The following is a 20,565-nucleotide window of genomic DNA, read 5'->3' as shown; positions in this document are numbered from 1 at the left end:
CTATGTTTTATGCATTAAATCCATACCTTTTATTAGGCTGGCCAGGATGGTTATTCTTAAAACGTAATGTTTTCTATGTTGCTTTTCTGTTGTGTTTTTTAAATTTTTACGTTCTATTCTGCTTGATAGGGAAACTGGCCACATAATTTCGTTTGAATATGCTCTAGTGATATATGTGGATGTTTTTGTTTACGCATATCTTGTTCTCCCAGAGATACCTCGGAAGGATTTTTTTGTCTTCCACCTTTCTGCTTTGTTTCATGGGTCTGTTACCCGCATAAATGGTATAAAGAAGACATGAGCAATATAGCTCATGTCTTCTTTATACCATTTATGTATTTTCTGCTTTGTCTCTTTGTTTGCCTATCAAGCAATGTAACCATCTAAAAACTGATCTGATATGTTGGATTAAATACTAATAAACCTTTGTAAAAGAAAATAGAGGACAGCTCAGTACAAACACTTTATTTTTATTATTTTCTTCTTTCTTGTTCAATGTTTTTATTAAAGTTTCAGTAGAGACATTACAGAAGAGAAACCGTGTTAGCCATATATTAGATAATTGTAAACAGGTTCGCATGAACGTGTATGATTGTCAAAACTATTGTAGGAAACGTGGGATCATTGTAGTCTATTCCGAGAGTTAAGCAGAAGGTGGGGTCATCATCCAGCGCCCCCAGACACCCCAGTTGGGGACACGCTGTGTCATGGGGGGAGGACAACTCGCCCTACCTGAGATGTCGGAAGTTTTGTTAGGATGACTAAGTATATAGAAATGTGTGCGTTAAGTGAAGACAAACAAATGTCTAAGTATGGACTAAACGTGCGTTAAAACATTAGAATAGCCAGCGTCAGCGAGCTAGGGGAAGGTTATTCAGTCTTGGGATGAAATCCCAGAGAACCAATAAACTGATAAGTATAATACTTTTGTTAACTGTAGAGCAACCGTATAATAGAAACATACGCTTAAAGTTTAACAATGCAGTAAGCTTGACCTGGCGATAGGTTTAACTATAGAAATGAGTTGTAAAATGTCAACTACCTACAGGAAAAGGGAGGTAGGATATTTAGAAGAGAGAATAGGGTAAAGAGGGGAGAAGGAGAAGATTGGTGGGGAGGTAGGGTGGGGTAGAGTGGAGAGGGTGAGGGAAGGTGTGAGGTCCCAGGTATTTTTAGCTGGTATCAGACGGGTTGGTCAAGAGATACGTTGGTGAGGATGCCTCTTATGGGAGTAAAAGGGATTTATCAAAATTGGGTGGGAGAGGGTGGCGTGGCTAACCGCCGAGCAGTATGGAACCTGATCACACAGCTCCAGCACCGAATGGAGAACAGATCGAAATTACCGCTAACCTAGTGCACAAATATGCCATCCACAGACCCCTACACACAGGGGCACCAGCCCAGATAATCCCGCAAAAGGAAAGAATACCGGCAGCCTAAAAAAACTGACCGATTTCTTTACTCAGCCACGAATCCAAGATGGCGCTCGCAGCCTGTCACAGCACAAGGACAACTCATACACTGACCTCCCTGATGCAGATGGACCCGAAATATCTCCACAGGATGATTCCTCAAACTCCCCTTCTTCTTCCCAACCGTCATCCATCGCCAACAGCCCTGCCAAATCGCGGATGCGCCTGAATTCTGGCACACAGGCTCATGAGGTAAGCCCTACTTTGGAGATTCTCCCTACACAGGTGGCCCATCCATCTCCTATAGCAGCGTTTCCCACCTCTAACCAACTGGTCATAGACACCACTATGAAGGAAATGCTGATGTCTCTTCATAGCTCACACCATAATGACATTTCCTCCATGTTCTCCAAATTCAAGTCGGAAATGAATTTCATAGGGCGGAAAGTTTGTCATATTGAACAACAAACGCCATGACTGAAACTGTTAATGATTTAGTGGATGCTCACGATCATACCCCCGAGGAACAACAATGGGTAAGAGCCAAGATGGCAGACCTAGAAGATCGAGATTAAAAACAACGTAAAAATAAGGGGCATACCAGAAACGATTCTGCCAAATGACCTCAACTCATATGCCAATATCAACACTATCAACACTCTTGCCTGATCTTTCGCCTATGGAAACCATCATTGACCGCATACATCGTCTGGGGTCCCACGAGATGTCTTGATGAGAATCCATTTTTATAATACGAAAGACATACTCCTAGCAAAAGCAAGACATCTTGGTCAGCTCCCAACCCCATACGCGAAGCTACAACTGTATGCAGATCTCTCTCTCGCCAACAGCGACGACAACTGAGCACCATCACTAAACCCCTCAACGATCACAAAATTCCATACCAATGGGGATTCCTGACCAAGCTAATGGTGATCAGAAATGGAGTGAAACACAATATACTTACGGTGGAGGAGGGCATATAACTGCTCCGCACCTGGGGAATTCTACCTGAAGTGGATGTATCAGCACTGCTGAACCACAAAGAGAAAGTCCAAACCTCCTCCAACAGCCACCATGCAACTAACTGCAAGTCAATACCAGGTTAGTGGTATCAATGTATTTTATTCAAGCCCTGCACTCCGATTTGGTGCCTGCTTGTTGCAGATAGTACACAAACTTATACCCTCATATTACTCAGCAGTTTGCCTTGGACCACTGCTGACCCCTGCTACCCCTACCTTTACTGTTATTGTTGTCTTAACCACATACTTACTGTTTACCTCCCTACCCACCTTGCCTCCTAAGAGCACAAGAGGAGTTCCAGCCAAGATTTACTAGACGCATCACCTCAACAAATCCTGCTAACCTAAAGAAGATTACGTTCACTAGCCACTGAACGAAAACGTATACACATACAACTGAGTACCACATTACTTAACACTACTACAGCAACCACTCTCAAAGATGCCAAAATTCTTGTTGCTTAATGCAAAAAGGCTATACCACCCAGCAAAAAGAATGTCCACGTGGCGCACAGCACAGGACTCTCACTGCAAAGTCTTATGCATTCAAGAGACTCACTTTAATCTCAATGCAGAACCCATATGTACCAACAAAATCTTCACCCATATTTTTTTAATCGTACATCACGGGACACAGAGCCATAGTAATTACTATTTGGGTTATAGTCCATCTTCAGGTGCTAGACACTGGCACACCCTAAACAGGAAGTTGCCTCCCTATATAACCCCTCCCACTACTGGGCCAGTGTCTAAGGTGTTGGTCACGACCAAAGATGTGCTGCGCTGAGATCCCCTGGAGTAATCCTTGCTGGGGCTAGCCGGATCCATTCAAAGTGTCTTTTTGGCCCAATTGAATGGTACCCGGCCTCGTGTCCGAAGAAATTAGGTTTTGCCTGTATATGCTTCTCTTTTTAGAGAGCTGGACCCCAGGATTCAGTACTTTTGGTATTAAGGCCATAAAGTTTTACTGGCGGTGGTGCTTTTACAGGTCCAGGATTGTGGGTTTCCCCGAGGGTCCCCAGCTCCTGAAGGTTTGTTATTGGAACCCACCGTGAAGGGTGAAGATTGGATCTGTTGGTTTTACCACAGAAAACACTGCGGTGGGAAAGGTAAGTAGAGTTTTTCTAAGAAATTTTTGAATTTCCTTATGAATGTCTCCTTTAATTTAGTGAACATTGTCATGTCTATGTGTCACCACTGGGGGCTGTATAGAGCACATACCTTCTCACGCTTCCTCAGAGAGCTCACGTTGTGTCCAGAACAGCAGCTTCCTTTCCTCCAGCCAGCAGCAGACCTCCGGTAAGTCTGGGGGGGGGGGTTCCGCCCCACCAGATGCCCCCTACCTGTGCTGTTTTCTCCCCCTATTCACGAGGAAGAAGCGCCAGGAGAAAAACAAAAAAAAACTAATGGCACGCTGCCCTACTCGGCGGCTTCCAGGCTCCCTCTTCGCCATTTTCCCCCCTAACTGTACGATCCCATAGGATCAGAGGCCCGCACTCGTGCAGGAAAGCCTTTTTTAAAAAAAAAAAGAGAGAGGAGGGGGGGCCGTAGGCGACGGAGGGGGGCGGGGCTTATCACGGCGTTGGCGTCCTCCAACGTCCAGCGCGGGAGAGTGTGTTTTTTTAAAAGCACCATTGTTACTGCTATATGCTACGGAGGGACACGAGCAAGAGGGGCATGAAAGAGGTTTGGTGACACAGGCATTCCTTTTGACACATTTACTATTGCATCAGGCTGAGCATTAATAGCAGCAGCAGTGGCTGACTATTGCTCAAGCAATGGATGCGATTTCTTCTGGTAGTACCTCTGCTTTGTGCATCGGGCTATGTTCAGAAGGGGGGGTTGAAACACCCCCAAAAAAGGAGCTAAAAGGGTCTCCCTCAAGCTCTGGAAAGCCTACTCTACAAATGGCATCCTCCCCTGAGAGGGGGTGGCTGGTCAGAGTGAGCACCGGGGCCATGAAATTTGTGCAACTGTTCTCAACACTGCAGCCCCTCTTCATTTTACTTTCTTTTTCCTCAGCCATGGTGGGTTTAAAAAAAAAAGTTTAGCGACTTTAATCGCATCCCAGTGTGGTCAAGATGTGACAGGTTCTCTTCCATTTTCCTAGGACCCTCAGACTGAGGAACTAGGGGCAGGAGAAGACGAATTCCCTCAGGGGACCATGGTGAGGCTGATGACTCCTCTTCTGGATTGTCAAATGCGGGAGAGTCAGCTTTCACAATCTGTAAGATTGATGGTACAATTTCTTGCTGAAAGATCAGCTCCACATTTATGTACCCTTAACTGAGTGTTTGGGTTCGCTAAAGCCTCCTCAAAGCTGTGCATGCTTTTTCCTGTCCATTCTTTGTTGGAAAAGTTTTTTTGTAACTGGAGGATCACCCAGATAAGCATTATTTTCTTTTCTAAAAAAGTTTTTCACACTTTATCCTATGGTAGAGAAAATAGTAGTAGGGTATACCAGCAATTAACGCTACTATATCCTTTTGTGAGTAAGTTTGACTTGTCCGGCAGACAATACTCACATATTTAAGGATCCAACGGATAAAAGGTTGGAATTCCTATTAGGAAAAAAAACAACAAAAAACACTTTTCTCTGGCAGGTTGAGTGTCTCAGCCTGCACTGACAGTAATTGGTTAATCGTTATGAGACCAGTTTAAACAGGTGTTCAAGGTTATCCTGCTCAGCAGGTCCAGGAGGCAGCTTTATGTTTGCAATAGTTGCTATGACAGATTCTATCCTTTAGGCCTTGCGCCCTTTGCTAAGCTTCATGCAAGAAGCTCCTGGCTAGTCTTCCTTTTTTGCGATGAAACAGCTGTCTGGGGATATTTTGGATAATATATCATCCAATGAATTTCTAGTAAAAGAAAGATACCCCTTTTGCCATTTAAGTGAAGGAGTAAATGTATTTTTATTTCAAAGCTCCTTCTTCTGTGCCAGGGGCATCAGCCTCCAGGCACTCACGATGGCTTCCACCATCAGGTTCAAAGGGTAATCTTCAGGGTTAACCCCAGGGACAAAAGAGGTCTTGGGGGATTAAGCCTACAAGATACTGTAGCCTCCTTATGAGGAGGTGACCCCACTTGCTCAATAGGGAAAATTCTTCTGCAGTTCTCAGGGATCTGGCAGAAGGAGTGTCGAGATGAATGGAGGACTTCCTCAGTAGCTCCAAGGTACAAACTGGAGTTCCAAGAGTTTCCATCTCCTCGTTTTATCAGATCATATGTTCCTAAGGATCCAGAGAAAAAGAAATCTTTCTCTCAAGCATTGGACCATCTTTTGTGTCTCTCTCTCTCTCTGTCTCTGTCTGTCTCTCTCTCTGTCTCTCTCTCTCTCTCTCTCTCTCTCCCTCTCCCCCTCTCTCTCTGTCTCTCCCCCCCTCTCTCTGTCTCTGTCTCTGTCTCTGTCTCTGTCTCTGTCTCTGTCTCTGTCTCTGTCTCTGTCTCTGTGTCTGTCTGTCTCTGTCTCTCTCTCTCTCTCTCTCTCTCTCTCTCTCTCTCTCTCTCTCTCTCTCTCTCTCTCTCTCTCTCTCTCTCTCTCTCTCTCTCTCTCTCTCTCTCTCCCTCTCGCCCCCCCTCTGTGTGTCTCTCTCTGTCTCTCTTCTCCTATTCAACTTTGCATGAGGTTGTTGGGAAAGACGGTGGCTTCATTTGAGGCCGTTCCTTATGCTCGGTTTCATTCTAGACTGCTGCAAAAGAGTATCCTATCGGCTTGAAACAAAGACTTCAAGCTCTACATTCCCAATGTGTCTGACTCCAAAACCTACGGCCACATCACCCTGATAGCGCCCGATCTCGTCTGATCTTGGAGGCTAAGCAGGGTCGGGCCTGGTTAGTAACCGGATGATAGGCAACCTGGAAATACCAGGTGCTGTAGGCTGGGTGCGCCGGAGCCTCAGTTTATGGTTAACATCCAAAATTCTGCAAAGGGGAAAATCCTTCCTTCAGTTACCTGGGAAATAGTAACAACATATGCCCCCTTTTTTTTGTTTAGGTTGGGGGACAGTCCTGAAAGAGGCAGCTGTCCAAGAGAAGTGGCCCAGATCAGAAATGGCCTTGCCCATTAACATTTTAGAATTTCAGGCAGAGCACTTGGTCCTGAGGGCCTGAATGTTCAGTTTAAGGTATTGTCCTGCCAGGATTCAATATGTCTAATCACCAAGGGGGCACAAGAAGTTGTGCGGCCCAGAGAAAGGTGAATCTTATCCTATCTTGGGCAGAAAACTATGTACTTTGTCCATCAGCAGTCTTCATTCTAGCAATAGAAAATTGGCAGGTGGACTACTTGAGTCACCAGCAGTTGTTGCCGGGAAAATGGTTCCTTCACCCCCGATATCTTCCTGTCAATATGTCAAGGATGGGGGATCCCAGACATAGATCTGTTTACGTCCAGGTTCAACAAAGAAATCGACAACTTTGTGTCAAAAACAAAGGATCCGCTAGCATGCGGAACAGATGCCTTGCTATTCCTGTGGAATCGGTTCTCACTGATTTTTGCATTCCCTCCTATTCTGCCTGCGTCCATGACATCTTCACAGGATCAAACAGGAAGGGAAGTCATTGATTCTTGTGACCCCCAGCGAGGTCCAGGAAATCTTGGTATGCAGAGATCATAGAGATGGCAGTAGGGGACCCATGGACCCTGCCTTCATGGCCAGACCTTCTCTCTCACAAGGTCCGGAGTTCCATCCTACTTTACAAACACTAAATTTAACGGTTTGGCTGTTGAGACCCACACTCTGAAGAAGCGTGGGCTGTCAGGTTCAGTAGTTTCTACCTTAGTTAATGCAAGGGAACCGGCTTCCATGGTTATATATTATGGAGTCTGGGAAACATATGTCTCCTGGTGTGAAACCAGGAGCTGCACCCCAGGAAATGAGTCAAGGTAGAGTCCTTGTGTCATGAAGATCCTGGCAGTAATCAGCGCTCCAGGCGCACTGGAACACGGCCACGGGGACTACCGCGCATGCGCTCACGAGTGCTGTCACGGACGGGCACGCGCACGCGCTCCCGTTGGCATCAGGCGGGCTATTTAAACCTGCCTGTCACACTCCATCCCCGCTGTCTGCTCTACAGCGTTCCGTGTGCCAAACCTGATCTGATCTGAAACCCTTCTGTTATCTGACCCGGCTTCCTGTTGTGACTATCCAGCTATCCGCCTGCATCTGACCCTTTGGCTTGCTTGACCATTCTCCTGTTTGATCCCTGGTACCTCTGCTGTCCGCCTGATATCGACCACCGGCCTGTCTGACTATTCCTCTGCCAGATACCTGTTACCAGTCTGTTACCTGCTGTTGTTCCTGGTTCCAGTCCAGCACTAAAGTGTCCAGCCTGCTACCTGCTGTTGTTCCTGGTTCCGGTCCAGCGCTCCAGTATCCAGTGTGTTACCTGCTGCTTGTTCCTGGTTCCAGTCCAGCACTCCAGTATCCAGTCTGTTACCTACTGCTTGTTCCTGGTTCCAGTCCAGCACTCCAGTGTCCAGCCTGCTATCTGCTGTTGTTCCTGGTTCCGGTCCAGCGCTCCAGTATCCAGTCTGTTACCTGCTGCTTGTTCCTGGTTCCAGTCCAGCACTCCAGTGTCCAGCCTACTTACCTGCTGTGGTTCCTGGTTCAGTCTGCGTTCCAGTCTCCAGTCTTCTCTGCAGTTCCTGGTTCCAGAGGTTTCCACCACTCTGAACTTCTGGTGACTGTTGATCCTGCCAGGCACCCATACCACTCCTTACTCCTGTGTCCTCTGTCTCCACTCCAGAGGGACAAGAGTAGGAGCCGTAGGGGAGGCCTCTCTCTGCACTTCAGGCTCAAAACCTACCAGGTACGTTACACCTTGACTTTTCTGCAATTGGGGTGAGAAATAAAGCTGGCCTTGAGTACTTTCTAAGGACAGGTCTCGGCCTTATCAGTATTATTTCAACGACCACTTGCTTCGCATTCTTTGGTTCATAACTTTATTCAGGGGGTAACACGGCTTAATCTCCGGTTAGGTAACCCCTGAACCCTTGGGACTTGAATTTAGTTTTGTCGGCATTACAAAAACAGCCTTTTTTTGGGCCGATACGACATATTCCCTTGGTCCTTTTTTGACAAGGAAACTATTTTTTCTGGTAACCATATCTGCTGCAAGAAGGGTATCAGTATTGGCTGCTCTTTCTTGTAAAGAGCCATATTTTTATTATTCGCTAGGATAAGGAAGTATTGCGTCCTCATCCTAACTTTTTACCAAAGGTAGTATCTGGTTTTTATCTAAACCAGGATATTGTTCCACCTTCATGTTTCTAGAACCCTGTTCTTTGGAAGAAAAATTACTAAATTCTCTTGATGTGGTGATAACAGTCAATGTCTACTTATAGGCGATTGCTCAGATTCGGAAAACGGATGTTTTGTTCGTGTTCCCTGAAGGTCCTAAAAGAGGACAGGCAGCATTGAAATCTGCTATTTCTAAATAGATTCGACAAGTAATCAGTCAAGCTTATGGTTTAAAGGGGTAGTTCTACTCTCTCGAATCAAAACACACTCCTCTAGGACTGTTAGTGACTCGTGGGCAGTGCATCACCAAGCCTCCATGGCTCCATTCTGCAAGGCCGCAACTTGGTCTTCAATCCATACATTTACCAGATTCTATCTGGTGGATGTAAAAGACATGAGGATGTCGCCTTTGGGCGCAGTGTACTGCAGGCAGCAGTATAAATCCTCTGATCTCATGGTGCCCTACTTGGTTGTGTCTTCGTCCCCTCAGTTGGCATTGCTCTGGGACATCCCACATAGTAATTACTATGGCTCTGTGTCCCGTGGTGTACGATTAAAGAAAATAGGATTTTTATAACAGCTTATCTGTTAAATCCATTTCTTTTGAAGTACATCACGGGACACAGAGGTACCGCACCTCTTTCTAGTATACACGTGTATTGCTTTGCTACAAAACTGAGATACTCCCAGTAGTGGGAGGGGTTATAGAGGGAGGCAACTTCCTGTTTAGGGTGTGCCATTGTCCAGCACCTGAAGGTGGACTATAACCCACATAGTAATTACCATGGCTCTGTGTCCCATGATGTACTTCAAAAGAAAAGGATTTTACAGGTAAGCTGTTATAAAAATCCTATATTTCCTAGTGTCAGGACCCTCAAAGAAAAATGGGGTCATGATAGCCATTAGAAATACAATCGTTTTTACTCTCCACAACAGTTTTGTAGACACAGATGGCAGATACCTTGCCCTGGACTGTACCCTAAACAACACTAGATGTACTATAGTGAATGTCTACGCACCAAATACAAAATAAATCGGATTCCTATCCAAACTGATGAAGAAAATCAACGGTTTTCGCCATGGTCACCTCATTATGGAGTCTTCAATACTGTACCAAATAACTCTCTTGACACTCTTCCCGCACCAGCAGACTCCATTTACCTATGGGATCCTTTATGAGGAACATTGACCTCTATGATGTTTGGAGGTGCCACCACACCACCGAACAGGACTTCTCCTTTTTCTCCCCTCGTCACAATTCGTACAAATGAATTGATTAGTTCTTGGTGGATAAATGGATCCTACCCAAAGTGTCCGAATCGGCTATGTCCACCATACCTTGGTCAGACCATGCAGCTGTTATAATGATCATAGATAACGCATCATCTAATCCTTGCACACAGATATGGAGAGCCAATGCCTCGATCGCACATTTGCCAGCCCATTCAGTATATATAAGTGAATGCCTGGAATAATTTTTTTAAACTGAATGAAGGAACTGCCTCCACTAATACTATTCTCTGGAATGCCCATAAAGCGTTCATACGAGGGATCATTATACAATTAGGTGCTAGAGAAAAGAGGAAAAGATCACAGCATCTAGACACCCTCACATCCAGTATTAAAACTTTAGATAATCAAAACCAAACCAATGCTGACCCCACACCAAAAGCTAAATTGGGAAGCCTTGGACAAGAACTGAGAGCACATTTACCGGAATCGTTTGAAAAAGCTCAAAAGCATTTTAGGGCTAAACATTACTCCACTGGTAACAAGGCAGGGAAAGCCATGGCTGCCAGAATAAAAGACTACTACTCTAAAACTAAAATTGCACATCTTTACCACCCTACTTCACAAAAGAAACGATTCGACCCACAAGCCATTGCAGATGCATTTAGTCACTATTATAGTACACTCTATAACCTAAAAGATGACTTCTCTGTTACACAACCGTCCTCACAGGATATAGAAGCATTTCTACGAGAAATAAATGATCCCAGGAACAACTCACTACATTAAATGCTCCATTCACACCACTAGAAATTATGAATATAATTTCTACCCTACCATCTAATAAATACCCAGGGCCAGATGGCCTTACTGGGGAATATTACAAACTGTTTAGAACAGTACTAGCACCATTCCTCGTAAGTGTGTAATGACACTTCCTCTTCTCTTCCACCAAAAATGTTGAATGCATTATCACACTGCCGAAGCCAGGCAAGGAACCTACCTTGCCACAAAACTTTCGACCCATTTCGCTTCTCAATTTAGATACAAAAATATACGCCAAACTCATAGCAAGCAGATAAAAAACCTTGATGCCCTTACCGATCAATCAGGAATAACGTGGATTTAAAAAGGCAAAGAGACAAACATTCGACGCAACGTGTAGACTTATCAACATAATCCATACTATTGAGTCCACACGAACGCCTTCTCTGCTCCTATCTTTGGATGCAGAGAAGGCGTTCGATAGGGTCCATTGGTCATACCTAAAAGCGACCCTTTGCAGATTTGGATTTCAAGGACACATCCTTTCTGCCATAATGGCTTTATACTCATCACCAACCGCCCAAGTATACACCTCTGAGATGCTCTCCAAGCCATTCTAAATTACTAACGGCACCTGATAAGGATGCCCACTATCGCCACTCATCTTCAACTTCATGATGGAACCCCTAACGGAACACGTGAGATCGAACATTAAAATCACGGGATTTAAAATTGCCATCACAGAACACAAAATTAACTTGTTCGCAGATGACATGATAATGATGAACACCAACCCCCCTTTCTTCCCTGGCTTCAGTACAATCGTTACTACAGAGGTTCAGTGACATATCTTACTATATAAACAAACTTAAATCCTACATCTTGGACCTGGGGTTAGATGCTACAACTAGCAATCTGCTTAGAAACCTCTACACATACCCATGGGCAGACACTGGAATATCCTACCTAGGAATCACACTTACCAAATCTGTAAAGGATCTATTCGCTAACAACTACACTGAGGCCAAACAAATGCTGATTAGGAAAACAACTAAACTTTCCAAACACAAATTTTCTTCGTCAGGACGACTGGCGGCTTTTAAAATACTAATACTGCCTAGACTGCTTTAACCTCTTCCTACCTATACCACTTTCACATTCCTACCTCAACTGTCTCCAATCCATTCTGAGCCACTACCTTTGGCAGGGGAAAAAACCCAGCCATACAAAACTCATTAAACACAGATCCACAGGAGGAATGGGCTACATTGATATAAAAGACTACTGCCTAGCTACTATACTGTCACAACTGGATGAGGATCAAGACTGGATGAACAAGAACCCCATTACACTTTGGGGTGATATAGAAAACAATATGACACCAGGCAAAAACCTTAAAAATTGGTTGTTTAGCACAACCACTAGAGGGCTCTACCTGAACCACTATTCCCCGACTATTCGAGCCTCCAGTATGGAAAACACTGCACTACACCAAATGGTCACAGCTCTTGACCAAAACTGTCCAAATACCTCTTAACACTATCCAATTATTGTCACCTGACCTAAACTTGCCCATCTGGATAACAGAACAGGTGAATCACACCTACGAACTTCGTACCATGGTGACAAACAAATCCTTCACACAAATTCAAAAAGATTACAATGCACCCGCCAAAGACTATTTCACATATCTTAGAATACAACAATGTCTATCAGCACATCCCCTTCTAGCAGGAACACTACCTACAAAAATTTGGAATTACTTTTTCTCTACCAATCTGGATTCCAGAGCAATCTCCCTAATTTACTCAACCCTACAAGAAAAGAATGCATTCCACAAATCCCAAGCCATCACTGATTGGGAAGACGATTTACAAGCACATTTCTCTGATCAGCAATGGCAAATGACTATAAAATCAATATATAAAACGACTAACTGCACTTCTCTTTGGGAACTAACACAAAAAAACCCTGATGAGATGGTACTTGACACCACAGAGGATGGCTAAATTCCAGGCACACTCCTCACCTACATGTTGGAGGGAATGCAACCAAACAGGTACACTATACATATTCTATGGTCATGCCCACCTTTGCTCAAGCTCTGGAAAAAGGTAGAGAACATGTTGCACCAAGTACTACATCTTCCTATCACCCTAACTCCACAACTAGCTATCCTAAACCTAACCACAGAATCAATCCCACCTAATCTTAGACTAGTAACCACACCCATACTCCTGGCAACAAAACTTCTAATAACTAGCCGCTGGAAGACAAATACTATCCCCAAAATAACAGAAGTAGCCACACAAGTGAAAACACACTACACGTATGAATCTCTTCTTTCACAAGGAAAACCCTCACACTCTAGGCTCCTTGACCTATGGCTTCCTTGGGAACGTTGGTATACAAAAAGGTATAATTAGACACCTGTGAAACTATGACTGTATAGATGGTCACTCAACTCAACAAACGATACCCTGATGTGCTCTTTTCCCTCTCCTACCCTCCTTCCCCTCCCCATTTTTTTTTCCAATATTTTTTTTATCCCATTTCTGTTGCAATACTTTCATTAACTACTGTTTACTATAGTTCAAATCGGAGATCACGCACCCTGTTTTGTGTGTACTCATGACAACACAAGTTTACGTAATGCAACATTATCTGTACTGCTTAATGCTATACATTTACATGACTTTACAGCTGTATCATTGAAAAAATTTCAATAAAATTCTATTGAAAAAATAAAATAAAAATTGGGTGGGAGAAAGTGTGTCACCCAAGGAGACCAAAGGGCTTCGTATTTGGCAACCTTGTCGGATATGACTGCCTCTATTTTTGCGTGGATCATCGCTTGTGTGACCTTGTTTTTGACCGTAAGGACGTTTTCCAGGATTTGGTGATGATTTTGTTTGGCTGCCATTGTGACCTGCAAGAGAAGTTTGAATTGGCATTGGGATAGGTTTGGCGGTTTGATATTTAAAAGTGCTATACTTGGGTCAGGTTGTAGAGTTGTATCGAAGAGAGTGGAGAGTATGTTAAACAGGTTGGACCAAAAGGTTTGTGCGATTAGGCATGACCACCAAGTATGGTGGAAGTTCCCTTGTGCGGAACAACCTCTAAAGCAGGTGGAGGGGTAGTGAGGAACATATTTGGCTATCCTGGCTGGGACCAAGTACCAACGGGTCAGGACTCTGTAATTGGTTTCCAATGCCACAATGTTTTGGGAGGCAGATTTTGTGGCCTTCCATATGTGGTGCCAGTCCACATCTTCTAATGTGATTTCCAAATTTCTTTCCCATTTAGAGGTGTAGGAAGGAACAGGAGAGGGTCCTGTGTCGAACATTTATTTTTTTTTCTGACATGTACGAGTAACAGTACAACTTTTAGGTAGTACAGAGCGTTACAGTGGCGCGGAAAAGATCAAGGAATCGGTTTTCAGCCAATGGTGGGGCACATTCTGTCAAGTGGGACCATATGAAATCAAATATGCACATAATATTACATAGAAAGTAGTGTTTTCTCCAATAATTTGCATGTGTTATGTTTGGTCGTTCAGTCTGCAAGTAACAGGGTTTAGATGAGGTCCATTTCAGAGCTATCATCCTAAAGGCAGCAAAAAAAAAAGAACTGGTGACAGCTAGAGTCAGGTGATCATCTGGGTCTTCAGACTTGGGCAACTTATGTGGACCTACGGCTCCCACCGTGAGGTCACCCAGTTGACATCTATTATTACGAATTGTTCAGGCGCATGTGACATTATCTGTGTTCTTATGATATATGTTCTCTTGTTGTGATCCCCCTGCGAGGGTGACCAGTGGCTTTGTTATTTTCATGTGCATTATTATTATTTTACAGGATTTATATAGCGCCAACAGTCTACGCAGCACTTTACCATCTAAAAGGGAGACAGTAAAATTACAATACAATAAAATACAAGAGGGATAAGAGGGCCCTGCTCATATAGTGAGGGGAAAAAAGTATTTGATCCCCTGCTGATTTTGTACCTTTTCCCACTGACAAAGAAATTATCAGTCTATCATTTTAATGGTAGGTTTATTTTTATAACAGTGGGAGACAGAAATACAAAAATATCCAGGAAAAACGCATTTCAAAAAAGTTATAAATTGATTTGCATTTTAATGAGTGAAATAAATATTTGATACCCTATCAATCGGCAAGATTTCTGGTTCCCAGGTGTTTTCTATACAGGTAATGAGCTGAGATTAGGAGCACACTTTTAAAGGGAGTGCTCCTGCTCTCAGCCTTTTATTATCTGTAAAAAAGACACATGATCACAGAAACAATCAGATTCCAATATCTCCACCATGGCCAAGACCAAAGAGCTGTCCAAGGATGTCAGGGACAAGATTGTAGACCTACACAAGGTTGGAATGGGCTACAAGACCATCGCCAAGCAGCTTGGTGAGAGGGTGACAACAATTAGTACGACTATTCGCAAATGGAAAAAACACAAAATAACTCAATCTCCCTCGGTCTGGGGCTCCATGCAAGTTCTCGCCTCGTGGAGTTTCAATGATCATGAGAATGGTGAGGAATCAGCATATAGCTACACAGGAGAATCTTGTCAATGATCTCAAGGCAGCTGGGACCACAAACGCCAGGAAAATAATTGGTAACACACTACGTCATGAAAGACTGAAATCCTTCAGTGCCCGCAGGGTCCCCCTGCTCAAGAAAGCACATGTACAGGCGCGTCCTGAAGTTTGCTAATCAACATCTGAATGAATCAGTGGAGAACTGGGTGAAAGTATTGTGGATAGATGAGACCAAAATCGAGCTCTTTGGCATCAACTCAACTCGCTGTGTTTGGAGGAGGAAGAATGCTGCCTATGACCCCAAGAGCACCATCCCTACCGTCAAACAAGGAGGTGGAAACATTATGTTTTGGAGGTGTTTTTCTGCTAAGGGGACAGGACAACTTCACTGCATCAAAGGGACGATGGACGGGGCCATGTACCGTCAAATCTTGGGTGAGAACACCTTCCCTCAGCCAGAGCATTGAAAATGGGTTGTGGATGGGTATTCAAGCATGACAATGACTCAAAACACACGACCAAGGCAACAAAGGAGTTTCTCAAGAAGAAGCACATTAAGATCCTGGAGTGGCCTAGCCAGTCTCTAGACCTTAATCCCATAGAAAATATGTGGAGGGAGCTGAAGGTTCGAGTTACCAAATGTCAGCCTTGAAACCTTAATGACCTGGAGAGGATTTGCAAAGAGGAGTGGGAGAAAATCCCTCCTGAGATGTGGGCAAACCTGGTGGCCGACTACAAGAAATGTCTGACCTTTTGTGATTGCCAACAAGATTTTTGCCACCAAATACTAAGTCATGTTTTGCGAGGGGGTCAAATACTTATTTCACTCATTAAAATGCAGATCAATTTATAACTTTTTTGAAATGCGTTTTTCCGGAATTTTTGTTGTTGTTTATTGTCTCTCACTGTGAAAATAAACCTACCAATAAAATGATAGAATGATTGTTTCTTTGTCAGTGGGCAAACATACAAAATCAGCAGGGGATCAAATACTTTTTCCTCTCGTTGTAAGAGCTTATGATCTAATAGGGTATGGAAGGTGGTACAGAAGGTCGTAACTATGGGGGATGAGTTAATGGAAGTGATAAAAGATTAGTTGGAGGCGTGATGGGCTTCCCTGAAGGGATGAGTTTTAAGGGATCGCCTAAAGGCAGCCCGAGTAGGAGATAGCCGGACAGATTGAGGTATAGAGTTCAAGAGGACGAGGGAGGGTCTGGACTAGTCCTGGAGACTAGCATGGGAGGAGCAAGCAAAGGAGCTTGAGAGCAGGAAGTCTTGAGAGGAGCAGAGAAGATGGTTTGGGTGATATGTGGAGACGAGATGGGTGAAGTAGCTCGGGGCAGAGTTGTGAATGGCTTTGTATGTTGTTGTTGTTGTTAGTATTGAATTTAATTCGCTGGGTGATCAGAAGCCAGTGTAGGGATGACACTGACTGGTTGGTAAGGTAGATGAGCCTGGCAGCAGCATTCATGATAGCCTGAAGAGGGGCTAGCCTATGGAGAGATAGGCCTAATGAGAAGGGAGTTGCAATAGTCAAAAGAAGAGATAACAAGGGAGTGAATGAGTAGCTTAGTGGTTTCATTAGTTTACAAATTGGCGGATTTTAGAGATGTTACGGAGGTGAAGTCTACAAGCTTTTGATAACGATTCGGTTTGGGGCTGAAAGGACAAGTCTAGGATTACACCTAGTACTCTGGCGTGAGGGGAGGGATTGATGTTTGCATTGACCTTGATGAGGATGTCATGGGGAGGGGCACAGGCAGGAGGGAATATTATCAGCTCAGTTTTAGAGAGATTTCGTTTAAGAAAGTGGTGCGACATCCATGCTGATATGTCAGTTGGAAAAATGATTGTACCAGAATTTTATAAAAGATCTGAATCTATTTCCTCGGAAATTACATTTTCAATATGCTATTGAGGGACCTAAGCAAAAAGAGCCACTCCACTTAAAGGTCTCATCTAGGATTGCTGGAATTTTAAGATGCAGGATTATAAAGCGCTGAAGATGCTCATTGGGTTGGAGGAATTACGGAGGGCTGCGTGTAACACCATACATACCTGGTATAGGAAGGTTCCTGCTGGCATTCGTGAAATAAAAAACTGAGCAAACATTCACAAAGAGTTTTTTTTCAAGAGATCTTAGAGATTTTATGAAAAATTAAGGATTTGATGACACCCACTTTTTATGCATTGCCTACATTGCATAATAATTTGGCTGTCTCTGGCATTGCATACCTCGCGCAGAATGCTAGTATTACCATTGATTTTTTTTTTTTTTAACCTTGTGTAATGGGTCTTCCTTTTGTATCTAAAAGACACATTACTTGTACTATTTTGGATAGCAATGACATTACACAAGATAAATGTGGAGTCACTGTATTCGAACACTCCACAAAGAGAGGCTTTCATCCTGGACTTTCTTAAATTTATTTCTTCCTTTTTTATATATATATATATATATATATATATATATATATTATATACACACAGTATCTCACAATTTCATTTCAATTCTCACAGTACACCCCTCACATTTTTGTAAATAAATATTTTATTCTATCAAATTGGGCCCAATTGGCTATTTGCCCTCCCCGGTGTCACGTGACTCATTTAGTGTTACAAGGTCTCAGGTGTGAATGGAGAGCAGGTGTTTTAAATTTGGTGTTATCGCTCTCACTCTCTCACTCTGGTCACTGGAAGTTCAACATGGCACCTCATGGCAAAGAACTCTCCGAGGAGCTGAAAAAAAGAATTGTTGCTCTACATAAAGATGGCCTAGGCTATAAGAAGTTTGCCAAGGTCCTGAAACTGAGCTGCAGCACAGTGGCCAAGACCATACAGCGGTTTAACAGGAGAGGGTTCCACACAGAACAGGCCTCGTTATGGTCGACCAAGTATGTTGAGTGCAAGTGCTCAGCGTCATATCCAGAGGTTGTTTTTGGGAAATAGACGTATGAGTGCTGCCAGCATTGCTGCAGAGGTTGAAGGAGTTGGGGGTCAGCCTGTCAGTGCTCAGACCATACGCGGCACACTACATCAAATTGGTCTGCATGGCTGTCTCAGAAGGAAGCCTCTTCTAAAGATGATTCACAAGAAAGCCCGCAACCAGTTTGCTGAAGACAATCAGACAAAGGACATGGATTACTGGAACCATGTCCTGTAGTCTGATGAGACTAAGATAAACTTATTTAGTTCAGATGGTGTCAAGTGTGTGTGTGTCAACAACCAGGTGAGGAGTACAAAGACAAGTGTGTCTTGCCTACAGTCAAGCATGGTGGTGGGAGTGTCATGGTCTGGGGCAGCGTGAGTGCTGCCGGCACTGGGGAGCTACAGTTCATTGAGGGAACCATGAATGCCAACATGTACTGTGACATACTGAAGCCGTGCATGATCCCTGCCCTTCGGAGACTGGGCTGCAGGGCAGTATTCCAACATTATAATGACCCCAAATACGCCTCCAAGATGACCACTGCCTTGCTAAAGAAGCTGAGTGTAAAGGTGATGGACTGGCCAAGCATGTCTCCAGACCTAAATATTGAGTATCTGTGGGGCATCCTCAAACAGAAGGTGGAGGAGCGCAAGGTCTCTAACATCCACCAGCTCTGTGATGTCATCATGGAGGAGTGGAAGAGGACTCCAGTGGCAACCTGTGAAGCTCTGGTGAACTCCATGCCCAAGGGGGTTAAGGCAGTGCTGGAAAATAATGGTGGCCACACAAAATATATTGACACTTTGGGCCCAATTTGAACATTTTCACTTAGGGGTGTACAACTTTTGTTGCCAGCGGTTTAGACATTAATGGCTGTGTGTTGAGCTATTTTGAGGTGAGAGCAAATTTACGCTGTTATACAAGCTGTACACTCACTACTTTACATTGTAGCAAAGTGTCATTTCTTCAGTGTTGACACATGAAAAAGATATAATAAAATATTTACAAAAATGTGAAGGGTGTACTCACTTTTTGTGAGATGCTGTATATATTACATTTTGATAAGAACATTTTACACATTTTCAATTTATACATCTACAGGGAGGAAGTCAATGATATTACGACAAAATTATTTCACTCACAGTGCACACCCACGGCACTTTATTAGGGGAATCCTCTTGGGCCAATACTTGACAGTCTGAAGGAATTGTTCTGACTCAAAAGGTATTTGAAGAGGAGGCCTCGAAATTGCATAATCGGCTTCAAAGAGGGAGCTATAGTGAAAAAGTGCAAATCGCAAGGCTAAAAATAGCCCATTTTGGTCGCAGGGAGAAAAGAAAAACAAACGAAAAAAATCTTGACTTATTACTAGATTTATTAACCAATCAGAGATCATACAGGGTGCTCTCAAGAAACATTGGCATGTTTTAGGACATGATGAGGTTTTGGGCGAGCTAGTCGACCCCCAATCACACACACACACACACACACACACCCACACCCACACACCCCAAAATCCACATGTCCTAGAAATACATCAGTGAAAGATCTAGTAGTATCTAATCATTTTCAACTGGATTTAAAAGGAGACCAGTGTGTTTGCCCTTTCCTTGGGTACATTCTCTTGCGGCAAGTGTGCATATTGTAATTTTTTGAGAGCATTTAGAACGAGGATGTAGGTGGGTTGCAACAATGTTCTCAGCCAGCCATATGTTGGACTCAGGGATTTGGGGCTAAAGACAGCAGTCAAACTCTAAAAATATTACGGCACACATTTATAGTAGAGTGGGGGAGGGGATAGAGCTTCCAATGACAACCATTCCCTTAATTTTATGTATATGTGTCTAATGTATATATATATATATATATATATATATATATATATATATATATAATTTTTTTTTTTTTTTTTAATGGCCAGGGTTAGGCTTTAGGTGTATACGCAGTTTTGATATTTATTATATTTTGAAGAATTCCGTTGTGTGATTTCTGCCTCTTTCTGATTCTTTCATCTGTCACAGCCAGCATCGTGGCACTACAAGGGGTGGAGATCACCGTAGTAGAACGCTCCACCCAAATGACTCGCTGCGTCCAATTCCAGTTCAATAACGCATTCGACTCACAGCACAATCCAGATGGGCAGCCGGTAAGTGAAAGAATGTTTGTGGGCCACCTCATCCAAAACTGAGGAATTTTGGGATAAGAAAGAAAAAAATAGATGGGCACTCTCTAAAAAAATTAAAAAAAATTAAAAAATCTGCAAATTAAAGAGGAATTAACCAAAACAGATGAACACATAGTTAAAATGTACCTGCCAAGTATTTCTAATTGTGATGTCCCTATATGGGCAAAGGGTGATGCCACTATAAAGAATACAGAACTGTTTAATTTCCAATGTCCTTT

At 43.5% G+C, this 20,565-nt stretch overlaps 1 protein-coding gene and 1 pseudogene across 2 annotated transcripts in view; both read left to right on the top strand.

The window, feature by feature from the left end:
* IL17RA (interleukin 17 receptor A) overlaps nucleotides 1-20,565 on the top strand; it is a 65,807-nt gene that overhangs the window by 21,756 nt on the left and 23,486 nt on the right. For both annotated transcript variants that reach the window (XM_073621578.1, XM_073621576.1), the window contains exon 4: nucleotides 20,184-20,308. In XM_073621578.1, coding sequence (XP_073477679.1) covers nucleotides 20,184-20,308 — 125 coding nt within the window. The remainder of the gene's footprint in view (nucleotides 1-20,183; nucleotides 20,309-20,565) is intronic.
* On the top strand, nucleotides 6,199-6,317 carry LOC141136014 (5S ribosomal RNA; annotated as a pseudogene).

Source organism: Aquarana catesbeiana, linkage group LG03 (genome assembly GCF_042186555.1).
Source record: "Aquarana catesbeiana isolate 2022-GZ linkage group LG03, ASM4218655v1, whole genome shotgun sequence".
In the NCBI taxonomy this organism is placed as follows: domain Eukaryota; kingdom Metazoa; phylum Chordata; class Amphibia; order Anura; family Ranidae; genus Aquarana; species Aquarana catesbeiana.
The sequence above is the reverse complement of the archived record's forward strand: the minus strand, read 5'-3'. Positions and strand labels throughout refer to the sequence as shown.